Source organism: Passer montanus, unplaced genomic scaffold, assembly GCF_014805655.1.
Source record: "Passer montanus isolate IOZ18808 unplaced genomic scaffold, ASM1480565v1 scaffold13, whole genome shotgun sequence".
NCBI classification, from domain to species: Eukaryota; Metazoa; Chordata; class Aves; order Passeriformes; family Passeridae; genus Passer; species Passer montanus.
The window spans coordinates 5,787,236-5,801,234 of record NW_024359832.1 but is presented as its reverse complement, the minus strand read 5'-3'; the positions used below and the strand labels follow the sequence as shown (position 1 = coordinate 5,801,234).

Here is a 13,999-nt window from a genome sequence, read left to right as displayed (position 1 = left end):
GCCAATGTTTGGGCAGAAACTGTCCATTAGCACACAACAAATATGGGTACAAATCATATAAATACCCATTTGAAAACTGAGAAGTAAGTTTTCTGGGTTCAGTTATCCTTGAAAAAGGATTATTTTCTGGATTTCATAATGTGACTCCAAGCAAAATGTTTTTTTGGCATTAGATTATTTGTGTAGTGAAAGAAAAAAATTCTAATTTACATAGATGTTGCAGAGGTTAGGAGAGAAAATAATTAAAGCAGCATTGTTCTCTAAGCTGGTATTTCAAACATTAAAATGTTTGGATTTTAATAGATTAAATATATCATAATATTAATTCCTATTTTTATTTTTCTTTTGTCTTGAAATTAATATAATTACAAATTTGAAAAAATGCTCATATGTGGAGACAGTGAAACTTTAAAGTGCTATTAGATGCCTTTGCAGAAGGTCACTTACCATACAAGCAGCCTGAACAGCTTCTGATACATTGCCCGCATTTGGTTCACACCAGAAAACATGGCACTCAAAATGCTGGTTTCCTGTGTCCATAATGAAGGCAAACGTGTGGATGTCTTTGCCTACTCCCATGAAGGACAGGAACCGCACACGACACTCCACCATGACCTCCTCTTCATTCTGGGCATGAGCCAAAGGATTGATCATCACTACTGGATACTCTGGAACTTTCAATTTTGATTACATGGGAGGATATCCTGATATTGTAACTCCTGCTTATCTGTCTGCATGAACCAAGCATGCTCAGGCCTGGGCTGGACCTCCCCTTCTAGGCTGTCACCGAGGCTTTGAGCATTGCCACAAAATTTTAAAATGTTGTACATTTTGGAAGCTGCTTGTTTTGTGAAGAAACAAAACAACATGGGTATAATGACTCCAAAGCATGCTCCCCTATCACTGGTATGTTATAGAGATGTTGGTTTAGTACCTCATCAAAAGACATATATAAAAAACAGCATTAATAAGTCCCACTGCGTTAAACTCTATGGAAAATGCTCTACATTTTCTTCTGTAACACAGATTTTTATATTACTCTTGGCTTCCATACCAAGAGTAAGGCAAATGCAGTTTGGAATTTAGGATTGCTACTACTTTGGGCTTAACCTACAACATTTTAGGCTTAAAATTCCTAGAAAGGAAAACACTGAATTTAATTATATAATGAATATTTATAATAATTTATTTCTGAGAACATGCTTGGAATGATAAATAAAACTGAAGCTGATATGAGCAGTAAGAGTCTCTGCAGATTCTGGAAAGAAGTAAAATACAAAATAAGCAAATGAATTTTAGTTTGAATTAACCCTATTAGCATTTCTGAGTTCCTGGATTTCAACAATCATATTATTTTAATTGTGTTTTAAATGACACGGTCTGCCTTACTCTTTCATTGATGACTGTGACAGTAGCATCAGCAACGTTCATGGTAACTGGCAACCAGTCATCTTTGCTAGAGGAAGCCATTAGACTTTCAATGGCACTGTTCAGAGTATCCATTCCTAAAAGAGAATAAAATGCAATACTGAAAAATAATATATAAAAAATAAGATTTTTTTATCTTCACACAGTAGTATAGAAAACAGATTGTTTTGGATTCCTTATTAAAATTAACTTGATAATAGAAGAAGGTATTATGAAGTTGTGTTTCTCCATCTGAAAGACCAAAGCAGGTGCCTCTGTCTTACAAAAAAAAAAAAACAGGACAGTATCTTGATTAGCTTTTGTACTGTTTCAGTTCTTTAGGGCCCTTCTCATTAGTAGCAGAGCTCATATTCACAGAAGGCTGTAGAAAGACACTCTGCCTTCTTGGCAGCTCCCAGAATACCCTGTTTGCAAAACACATGTTCATGTGATGCCCTGAATATTAGATATCTTCATGCCTGATTCATGTGACTGAAACAGAAGAGCTCCTACCCTCCAAAAGTCATGCACTGGCAGTTGATGAGCCATGAGAGTTTAAGCAAGGAATTCACTGAAGTGTTACATACCCACAGGTTTAGCTACAGGTAGCATGCCCAGGTACTGCACGTGAAACTTCTGTACCAGTTCAGTCTTTGGTGTTGGGAAATCTACTGCATGGGAACAAAAGTCAATTTCTATTAATCAGTATTCACAGCAGAAAAAAGCACTTTTATTTCATCAATAACATAAAACTGTTTACCCATTAATTGTACTCTGAAGGTATTGCATCGATTTAAATAAATTTTTATTCCTTCTAACAAGAACAAGCCTCAATAATTTCTAAAGGAATTTTTGGTCTATGCTAAGAATAAAATCACATTATATTGCTGGCATATTAAAATGCAGAAAATAAAGATCAATGGGTCTCTGAGATGTATAGACCTAAGTTTCACTGCAACAACTATGTAAAATCTGTAATTTGCTTTAATACCATCCTTGCTATTATGTTGAACACAGTTTGCAAGTAATCAATACTACTGCCTGAACAGTACACGCCTAAGTTTCACTGCAACAACTATGTAAAATCTGTAATTTGCTTTAATACCATCCTTACTAGTATGTTAAACAGTCTCCAAGTAATCAATACCACTGCCTGAACAGTACACATTACACAGACCACTGCACAAGCTGATGTATGGATTAGGAGTAAGATATTCAGTACAAATTGGTGGATATAGAAGCATATAATTCGCTGTAAAGCTAATGCAAAGTATATTGGTTCTTCTAGAATGGTTTTAAAACAGCAACTACTAAGATATGACAAATAATGGCACTCAAAGGCAGCTTCCTTGTACCATGCAGCAAAGTGTGCAAAAGCTGGATGACAACCCACTTGGCATCCTTGCCTCAGAAGTTGCTAAAATAGATGCTGAAACCTAGGAGGAGCACTCCTGTGACACTTCTGAACCCAAGTGAGTCACTGGAGTACATTCTGGTTTTAAGGAAGATTTGGCCAACTGGTGCAGTCTCAAGTCAGGAGGTATTTTGATTTGAAAAAGACAATATCCTGAGTAGCCACAAATAAGTAGGACTGTGTTTGAAACACTTGCATTTCAAAATAAAAGAAGAAATGCACAAGTGGACATAACTGAGCAGGACTCCATAACTGTGACCATAACCAAGAAAAATACTTAGAGTAATACAGGAACAGATTACAATCAGTCAGATACATTAATTATAGATTAATGATATAACAGATTATATTACAGATACATCAGGAATACACTCCTGACTTCTCCACCCGGCATGCTCCATTTTTGCAAAATCTGCATGAGAAACAAAACTTATCTAAAACAGGACCATCCTGAGGATACAGCTGTAACACACAGTACCTTGCAGAGGAACATCAAGGGTGACATTTGTCCTGTCTTGCAAGGAGCTGCAAGCCATAGCTTTAGCATTTTTCCGTTCAGCCATAATCTGAAGGAGACAGTGATAATAAAGCACTGAAAAAAAATATAGTACAGCAGCAACTACAGTCTACTCCTTTTATAATCCTATTTCTGAAATCAGAAATAAGTCAAAGTGTACATGACTAAGCAGGTTATTCTTCTTAAATAACAATTCTAACAGTTAATAATTTTAACAGTTAACAACTATTTTCCTCTATGTCCTGCAGGATAATACCATTGAATAACACCATTCAAAGTCTAATTTATTTATGGAGTTTAACATGATTTTCCTCTATGTCCTGCAGGATAATACCATTGAATAACACCATTCAAACAAGGTCTAATTTATTTATGGAGTTTAGCATCCTTGTTTATTATTAATTGAACCTCTGTGTTCTTTTTCCATTTGAACCTGCAGCTTCTTTATTATTCAGGAAAGCCTTTGGCCTCTATACACACACGTCAAATCAAAAGCACATCTCCTCCTCCTCAAATCTCCCCATAATTCCCATCCATTTGCATACTTTCCCTTACAAATTCTCTATACTTTTTCTCATTGCCAGTTATACAAACTAAACAAAAACTGCATACAACTGCTGATTACATGTAAAAGGCTCAGGGACCCCGAACAGACAAATGCAGCTGATTAAATCCACTTGCCTTTGAGCAGATTTCGTGTAAACTTGTAGCAATGGCTTTTGCAGGTGTGTCACATCGGAACACATGACATTTCAGAATTCTGGTGTCTTTGTCTCTTGCCACGTAAGCAAAGTCTCTGTGTAAACAAGATAAATGGACACATTAGAAACATGCAAAACAAATGAGATGACTTTAGAATCAGTTGTATTTCCAAAACTGCAAGTGCTACTTCAGTTTAACTGGTGTATGTCTCAGCCCTCAAGGTATAAAATACATGCCTTCGACAAAGCAGGTCTACAAATGTAGTAAACTGTTAACCCATGAAACATATATGTAAAGTTTGGTGCTTAATCTATATAATTCAAAAGCTCATTATGGTTTCCTAACCATGCAACTTACTCAAATAATTCTGCAATTCCAAATGCAACTGTAAATAAACAGCAAAATTTACTCAAATATATTACTGAAGATGAGGTAGAGAGAGAATTACATATTAAGACAGAAAACATACGCAGCTCTTAACTGCTAAAAAACCCCAAGAAACAGCATACAACACTGTAGTCAGAGAAAAATCATATTTCAAAGGACTGTATGAAGTGTTTAAAATATGCAGATAGTAATTAGAGATCTGGTTGCATAAGGGAGATGTGAACCTGCTGAGCTTTGCTCACACTAATTGCCCTAAATTTCTGACCTTATTTTTTCAAAAGTTAAATAAAGCTGCCCTACAAAAGGGATTTTTGCACTGTACTTGCAAGTCACCACAGCACAGCATAGCTCTGTAGCATGGATGAAGGAGTGCTTTCTAGCATTTATGAAGGATAAACGACTAGGTTTATTTGTTCTCAGGCTGCTTAAGAGGTGGAGCTCTTCTGAAAAGTCGAAGTGATACACACTGAGCCTGGAAGAAGCCTGGCTTTGCCAGCTGCCATCCTTGCTGTACCAGACTCTCTGTTTGCTGGTCCTGCACTTCTGCTTTTTCATGTCCTCCAAGCAACCACAGCTCATTCCTACTTTGTGACCCTCTTGCTACCTTCAGATTTCTCTGGGACTTTGCTCCAGCCTCTTATGCCTGAAGTCTCTTTTCTGTGTCTTTCCGCTTTACGCATAAATAATTACCAGCAAAGGACCCTCTTGCTACCTTCAGATTTCTCTGGGACTTTGCTCCAGCCTCTTATGCCTGAAGTCTCTTTTTTCTGTGTCTTTCCGCTTTACACATAAATAATTACCAGCAAAACTCTCAGTGGTGTAAAGATAGGAGGGATATTCCTAAGCCATGGGCCCAGTATAAATTCAAGTACTTCTGTACATAAAAGTCTGTAAATATTCTGAGCAGGGTTTAATGTAGCATGGATGGCCAATTTTAAAATTCATTTTAAATGCTCCATAAATTGAAGAATTTTACACTGAAGCTATCCAGGGAGAATCAGAGACTGTGGCAAATGGATTGCTGGCCTTCCTGCTTGTACAAGATTCAGACACTGTCCTGCAGTTAAGAACTGTGTCTGTATCTAACTGAACAGCAGATTTTGCTCTTCATGAGCCCTTGCAATATAAAAGGGCTGCCCAGTAACAGGTACAGGTGGTTGCTCCATCAAGTGCTTTGCAACCTGAAGCCTGATGAACAATATTTAAAAAAACCCCAAGCCACACAGAACGATCAGAGCATGAGATCTGAAAGCAATTCCACAGGACAGAGCCAAGCAGAAACACAGTGCAGCTGGAGGCCCCTCTCCCTCTATCCCAGCCTGCAATGGCACATTAGGGCACAGCAGGGACAGGAGGCAGTGGGGCAGCAGGTGCCATGTGCTGCCACCTGAGCCCCTCCTGCATGCAGAATGCAGCCCATGGGCTGCACTGGCTCTCACTGCCTGCAGCACTGCCCTGCCAGCGTGAGACACAGGCATCCTTTGGGACAGTTTTACCCAGCTGATCGTGACCGGCAGGAAAAATCACAAAGCAGTAATCCAGGAAGGTGCTGTCTCTTACAGAAGATGCCCCAAGGCTTTCTCCCCAAGTCCCTTGGCCACTAGAGCTTTTTGGCATGTTGTTCCCTTTTTCTGCTCTGCAAGATGCTGAGTTTCAGCTGGAATCTTGCTCCTGGAAAAAGACTGATGCTTTTGGCTCATCTGGACATGTGCCAAGCCTTGCTTTAGAATGGTTTCCTTTTCACTTAACACATCAAAAGCAGGCTGAAGACTCCTAGCTGGACTCCAAGAGAAGAGGGTATGGAGCACCTGTAGCCTATGAAAAACTAGCAACTAGGGGGAAAAAACCATGAAACAAGGTGCCATATAAAAAATCCTGTGGGATTGGTGGTGGGTGCTGGGAAGGAGCTGCCAGGACCACCTGTCCCACGCCTCAGTACTGCAGTGCTGCATGCAAGGCTTGGGTCCTGCCCCTCCAGCACTTGGTCCTGCAGCTTCTGTAAATATTTCTGCTTGTAATGGTATGCAATCATAAACAAGGCTGTGTAACACAATTACAGAAGTAAATCACACACCAGCCAGTACATCAGTTTCAAGTACTGAGAGCTAATAAAACGCTGGTGGTATTGCAGCCTCACACACCAGTGTTTCCCTGTAAGTACCTGAACAGCCTGAACAACGTAAACCAGCTAATCACATCCATGGATTGTGAATACACATAAAGCTTTAGGTGATCAGGGCCTGCATCTACTGAGACAAAGTATGAAATGTGAATTTTTCTAAACCTGTGGTACCACATCACACTCAACCCTGCCAGCACCATCTGTTTTCAAATCATTAATCAAAATTAGCACACAAACCATCCTTCCCCCTTCTGGCAGCACACAGACAGTACCACTGATGCCACTAATTCATGGAAGTTACCTAGATGCTTGCAGGAGTGGCCCTACATGGCAGCAGGAACCTGGCAGCCTTGCTTCAGGCATTTCTAGGCATCCAGAGAACAGAGCTCATGGCTTGTCTTGGAGGAGAAGAGAGGCATGGCTTTCTGAGGATTTCAGAGTATCTGCTTCCTACAGCAACAATAAAGCTTAGGAATTGTTTTGTGTTTCCCTACATAGGACCACAATGGAACAGCTTCTTATTTGTCCATGGCCTTGAATCCCAAGTAAGGCTGAAGACCAGTCTCTGATTCTTCCTCCACTTCAGATCCCTTCTGGGTTGCTTCATCTATAAACCTTCATTTGACTGCAGCTCACTTGAAGCTGATTAACATTTAAGTGAGATTTATGTGCAACAGGCCCCTGGGATAATGAAGAAGTGCTGAGCAACGTGTTTGCAATAGAAATTTACAGAAAAGGGCACATGCCTCCTCTCTTACCACTCCCCTATCTTTACATTCTGCTAGGAAAACGAGCGAACAAAAAGAAATTAAAAAGCCATTACAAAGCCCACAGCTGGACAGAGAGCTAACACAGGGTTAACATCACATCTCATCCAGCTGGATGAGTCTCTGTCTCCATAGGGGGTGTGCACATGAAATCGGTGGGATCTGAATGACAGCTCCTAGAAAAATTTCATTCCATGTCAGTGGGGAGAGCAGCAAGGTGTTTAGTGGGAGAATGATGTTGCAAATAAAGCTGTATACTCCTGAAATTTTATAACACAAGGGCAACACTTCAATTGATACAGGATTATAGAGAAGTACTGCATAGCAGATAATTTTAAATTTTTAAAAATCATTTGCACACATACTACATCTTCCACTAATAACTTTCCAGTAAAAGGAACTGGATATAAATCAGTAATCAGGAAAAAAGCTAGAAAAACAAAAAAAATAGATAAGAATTACTTTGTGCAAGAGTGGGTAAGACTGGTTCTGCTGAACAGTTAAAACTTATAACTAATAAATTTATTTTGTAATTTATTTTGAAAGCATACAGAACTAGAGAAGGACATTTTAAAAAGCAATTTTGAGAGTTGAAAAGACAATGTAAGGTGCTAAGTAGAAGGGAATTTAATGTCTATTTGCTCTTTTACTCTATTTAATTGGCAAATGCCTACAGTCATTGACTAAACCTTAGATAATCATACCTATTTAACACCTGGCTAAGCATCACTTAGCTGCTCAACCTTGGATGAATATAATCACATTAAAAGCAATTTATGCTAATGCTGTCCTGTTTGAGTAGCAGTTATAACCATTTGCCACTATTAGGCTAAAGTCCTAGGAGGCATCCCAATTAAGTACAGCCTAAAAGAGTAGCACATCCTCCATTACCTTCTCACATTAAACTTATTTCCTCAAAAGACTGTAGAAGAATGTAGAATTGCATGAATCTTTTTTGGTTAAAAACCCCTACCATTCTATCCTTAAAGTATGAAATAAAATTTTTTACTCTTCTCAAAAAAATTAAATGGCTGCTATTTAAAACACCTACATTAAAATGATACCCATGCAGGAAAATGTACATTTCTTTCCAGATTTATGTATTACAAATTGTAACAAGAATCCTTGAACCACAAAATTATATTCTTTGGGTTTGTTTTAAAATTGAAATTCATTGTAATTCTTGATTGAAATTCATCCAGAATAGCCTATAGGAGATGATTTTTCTGTCCTGGTGTACAGACTTCTGCAACTGCAGGGTCAGGGAACAGATAACCCAGGCTGTGGGGAAATCATCTCCCAAGTCTGCAACTTCCAGGCTTCACTTTGCTTTCCTGCAAACAGCTCACCAGAGAGTTATGAAAGTAGGAAACCAAAAGGGGAGAGCAGCCACCTCTACAGGGGGTTGCCATTTACTGTCAAGACTTGAATGTCCATGGGAGCAGAGGAGGAGAAAAGCAAGAGAAGGGAGAGGAGGCACATGATAAAAGCAGGTAGACACAATGCCATCAAGACCATCCTTGGGTGGGGTTTTTCCATGACACACAAATATTCCAGTATCATGAATGGCAGAGAAGATGAGATGCAGGAAACCCTGCAGTAAAATGTATGTTAGAAATTACAGATCCTCTGCATTAACATTTCAGGCTTTTTATCCAGGCTTCTTGTTCACATAGGAGAAAGGAGAAAGGCTTATGGCTAAAATAATGTTTGTGACTGTTCAGTTCACTTGTCTTTTTATTATGGTCACACCAAGGAACTTGCAAAGTTAGGGAGAAAAATCCAAAGGTAAGAAAATGATAACTAGATGAAACAAGCAGCATTCACAAACACTGCAAAATCTGTTTGTAAAATATTTACTGAGGATCTTTCAAATACCAGATATGGAGTGAAACCACTGCTTCCCTTCCACCTGCTCCAAATGAAACTCATAGCCCCTTCTCCAGGTGAATATACACCCAACATTTTGGAATCAAATCCTGGAGGAGGAAGAAAAACAACTATTCCCAAGAGTCTTTTCCTTCCAATTTCTCTTATACAATAGCCACATGTACCCTTCTCTCAGTGATGAGAGCTGGAAGTGATGTGGGGGAAAAATAATTTTCCCTGTGTTTCTCACAGTTGCTGCAAATCCTAAACACACATTAAAACCTTCAATTTTTCTTCGCTCCAAGTGCTTTACCTCAGAGCTCCTCCACCTCTTTAGCCACTCTCCAGCCATAGCACACTTGGCTACCATGACATTATCCTGGTGATGAATTTTGGATCCAAGCAGTTAAGGTGCCCTCCCCACGAAGAGGGAGGGAGACTTTTGGGAGACTTTTCTTATTTCAGTTTTTACACAATTTGAAAATTTATTTCCTTGCAGCAAAACATCGGTTCTGCATTTTAATAAATTCTCCTCAAATCGTCTGGCATTCACAGAGTGTAGCTTGTTTTTCTAATTCAAGCATGAAGTTTGTAGGGCAAATTATCCCCTGCTGAAAGGCTGTTTGCTTCATTCCTTGATAATGTCACTTGCTAACTCTGAAGGAGGAGCCACGGCTACTTTGTGTGATACTCAGAGGCTTTAATCTGGCAGCCCTAAAACTCACAGCTGCCAGTTTTTCTTTGATGTCTTATCATTGTCAAAGTTCTGTGCGCTTCCAAAATTTGTAAAAACCCTCTCACAGCTGATACCTCTGATACGCAGCTCAGCCCTTCAGAGCCCAGCACCCCCAAGCCTGAGAGCATTTGCATGACTTTCACTCCAATTTCCTTCCTGCAGCCTGATGCCTAGGCAGCTGCAAAAGCTGCTCCCCAGCTGGGCTCCCAGGGTCTCAGTGCTGCCTGCCACCTCCTCCTGTGCCCAGGGGACAGGAGCCTGTCAGCCTGGCCACCACTGCCTCACCAGCACGAAAGGTGGCTCTGAGGTGTTACACATCACTTCCCTCTCTACTACCAAGGGTTTCATTCTACTCCTGCAAAGGGCCACAGGTTTGTATCGACTGGAGTCACATCAAAGTGCAATTCTCCAGGTCCGTGAGCTCTGTTAGCACAGTGACAACAGCACAGATTGTACAGCTCAAACGTATGTCCCATGACAACCACATGGCCAAAGCACCACCACCATGGCAAGGAGCACAGTGTCACATGTGCCAGGCTCAGCACCAAGGGGGTGCCCTGGCAGCTGAGCTCCTGTGGGCTTGGCAGCCCAGGGACAGCAGATAGCAGGATGCCACATCCAGCTGGAGCCTGGGGTCAGACAGGGCTCACTGCTGCCCAACAGCTGCCAGACAGGCATCGCATGCTCAAAAGTCAATCAGCAGCTAAACCTCTGCTTGTTTTATAGATGGATTTAACAAAAGACAGAACTTCTGGGACAGCTAGTATGAAAAATCACTGGCCACTGACTTGGCCAACAGATTTTTCAGGGTGTTACGTTGGTTTTTTCCTTAACTACTGCACAATATTTCTGAAATATGCATGGGCAGGGGGCTGCCTTCCTACCCTCATGCAGCAGTTTTCAAAGAAAAGGCACAGAAATGAGATTGTTTGTCAAGGCCATTATAGTTGCTGCTTTTCCCTGGAAGCATTGTAAAGTGGTGATTTAACTCCTCAGGATGGCCAGTGTGATGAATCCGGAATTTCCTTTAAGTAAATGAATGTGTTATTATGCCTGTGAACCTCTGAACAGCCTATTTGCAGCAGATCCTGTAAATGTGACTTCGACAAATTAGTATTTAGATATTTCTGACAATGCTTCCATCTTCCAGATCTAATTGGAAGACATGGGCTTTTGTTTAAAAGGAATATTTAAAGATTTAATAAAGAAATACATCATGCTGAGATGCTCAAAGCTCTATAACAGATTTAACTGAAGACAGAAGACTACAGCAGAATAGTTAATTTCTCCAGTGTGATTTGTTTTATAAGCAAGGCTTCCTAGTTCTCCTTTGTTCTTTATTATTCAGACCGAGAACACAGCAGTTGTGCACAGACACTACGCACGAATCTGCTTGAAGCACACTTTTGCCAGTGCTAGGCTGGAAGGATCATTGCTCTCCACATGCATGAAACCTTCATTAGACTGCAAAACCACAATCACGAAGGTTCAAATATTTCCCTAGGCCAACACTGCCTGAAGAATTGATTTGAAAAAAGTCAGGCCTGGAAACCATTCTCATTATATTCCACAAAGCAAACACAAGGAATAGTCTGCATCTCTAAACCACATTCTTTCCAGCCAGTCCCACTTACAAGTTTTTGCAATTTAGAAGAGCAAACAAACCCCAAATCTCATCTGAGGGATGCAGCTCTATTGCTAAGAGCCCTTGGAGTGGCTGCAGCCCTTGTGCTGCAAAGCACCTGACTACAATGCCTTAGTGTCTGTGCTCCATGAAACAGGAAGCATTGTAGAGAATTCCAAATGATCCCTTTGTACATCCAAACAAATCAAACGGACTGGGGACAACTTTTCTTCAAACTTAAAATACAGGCAAGCAACCCAGACAGACTGGAAACAAATACCAAAATTATAAAAGAAATGTTTATGTTTTCAAATCTTGCTAAACTTAGCTCTGAAATCCCCTGCTCTCAGGATCATGTTTTTTCAATTTTAACACTGACTTGCATTTCAGATTCCAGAAAACATCATCATCTGAATTTAGTCCCAAGACCAGAAGCAAACATTAAAACCCACTGCACAGCATGATTTTAAACAGTTCTGTTATTAGAGGATTTGGCACCTGAGGGAAAAAAACCCCAAAACAACCAACAGCCAGTATCAATTGGACAATTCTGTTAACAGCAGATTGAAAAGGTGACAGATATGAATTTACTCACTTAAGTTGAGCTTCTGTTCACTGATACAAGCAAACCAATACAACATTTTTCAGTGTATGCCGGAAGGATAAACACAAAAATGGAAAAATGAAAATAATTTACCTCTCTCTGAATCCAGGGAAGCATGAAGAAACAGAAAGAGCAAGTTAGAAAGCACTCAAGCAGACAGAGTTCCAGCATATGATAAGACAGGGTAGCTGAAAAGTGCTGTACATTTAACATACACTGTTTGTTTGTAGCACAGCATATCTAAGCATACAGCCACTATTTCCTCTCGACACCTTTTTTTTTCATTGAATCTTGTTGCTCTGAAGTTTGTATTTTTGGAAACATGCAGTGAAGCCAACAGGCATCAGCTGAATTCAGTGAGGCAGTGCAGACATATCAACAGTGGGAGGTAATAAAGCTTAAAATACCATACAGAAGTCTAGGAAGTAGTATGCAGAAAGTATAAATAGACACATAAAGTGCATGAACCTTCCTTCTTCCAAAATAACACTTTCTACAGCGGACACTGACAAAAGAAACAAGAATAATTCTTCAGGTTGTGCAAACCTTACATTGTTTAAACTCAAAGAGAAGAAAGATTGTTATCAGTTTTTTAAATCCCTCTTCCAAAAGCTCATGCCCCAGGGTCACTTGGGGTCCTCTGAAAGTTGCACCCTGAAGAAGTGACAGCTTGGGGAACAACCTTCTATGAGCACTGAACTGAAGCCAGAGTGTACAAAATCACCACACACCTTCATTTCTAAAACACTTCAGCTAACTTTGGTATGATTAACCAACATCCCTTTCCCACAGAAGGCAGACAGGAGAGGCACAAGCTTCCCTGGCTGCTGGCTGCCCTTCTGCCCCCTCCCTGTCCCCAGAGCTGCTGTGCCTGTCCCCTGCCCTGCAGGAGGCTCCCTGCAGGTGCTGGCACCACCACAGCCTGCAGCCTTCCAGGTGCTGGCAGCAGCACGGAACCCAGCAGGGCGAGCTGCCAGGACACGGGTGCTTCTGGAGCTTGTCCTGGGAGGAAGGCACAGCTCCCCAGGATGTACCACAAAGGGCTGCCTGGGGAAGGACACGGGCTGCTGCCTGATTCTCTGCACCTCTCCTTCAACTGGACATCACCCTGTGCAAGGCATAGTGTCTCTACAGGGACAATGGCCATTCTCAGAAGAGAGCTACTTAGTCCTGCTCTCCCACTCCTGCCTCCTGCATGCACCTCACAACTTCCCTTTTTTAAGAAGGGCTTATGTCTAGTGAGCATCTGAGCATGGTTCATGCACTGTGTGCAAAAATGTGGGACCCTACATCATTCCAGCTTGCAAATGACTCTTGGGAAAAAAAAAAAGAAAAAAAAAAGAAGTGGAGTGGAAAAATCATCATGTAACAAGGCTAAGATTAAAGACAGAGCACACTGAAGGAAGGGATCCAATTCCCATTAGACATCTCATGTCAGCAAGCTTGCAGCAATTGATCTGTTGCTTAGAAATGGCTTAGTGAATAGATTTGGAATAAACATAAGTTTTGTAAGGCAGGTTTTAGCTAAACATGCATATGGTTCCCTAATGCATCTCTCCAAAATGGATGTGTATGCATGCACACAGAGATTTAATTTTTTTCTCATGTTGAGATGAAACCTCTTCTGTTGCAATTTGTACCCAATGTCCCTTGCAATAATCTCAATGTGGCTCCTTGTGACAAACAGGAATTCACTGCAACAACCTCTCCATGGACATGTCAGAGCTCCATCACAGGAGGCTTCACTTGACAGGGTGCTGGACTATTTCATTTAGGCTCCCCTTCCCATAAATGGCTGGATCAGATGGTCTTTTCATATTCCTTCCAATCTGAGCTGTTCTATGAAAGCA

At 40.7% G+C, this 13,999-nt stretch overlaps 1 protein-coding gene across 17 annotated transcripts in view; it reads right to left on the bottom strand.

Annotated features, from left to right (window-relative positions):
* The window catches only part of APBB2 (amyloid beta precursor protein binding family B member 2), a 165,605-nt gene that overhangs the window by 4,486 nt on the left and 147,120 nt on the right, over nt 1–13,999 (bottom strand). For 9 of the 17 annotated variants that reach the window (XM_039698864.1, XM_039698870.1, XM_039698872.1 and 6 more), the window contains 6 exons: nt 12,243–12,248; nt 4,020–4,134; nt 3,300–3,387; nt 1,995–2,078; nt 1,390–1,505; nt 448–627 (listed from right to left, as the gene is read on the bottom strand). In XM_039698864.1, the coding sequence (XP_039554798.1) occupies nt 448–627; nt 1,390–1,505; nt 1,995–2,078; nt 3,300–3,387; nt 4,020–4,134; nt 12,243–12,248 (589 nt within the window). The remainder of the gene's footprint in view (nt 1–447; nt 628–1,389; nt 1,506–1,994; nt 2,079–3,299; nt 3,388–4,019; nt 4,135–12,242; nt 12,249–13,999) is intronic. The other 8 variants (XM_039698873.1, XM_039698876.1, XM_039698874.1 and 5 more) reach the window with 3 other exon arrangements.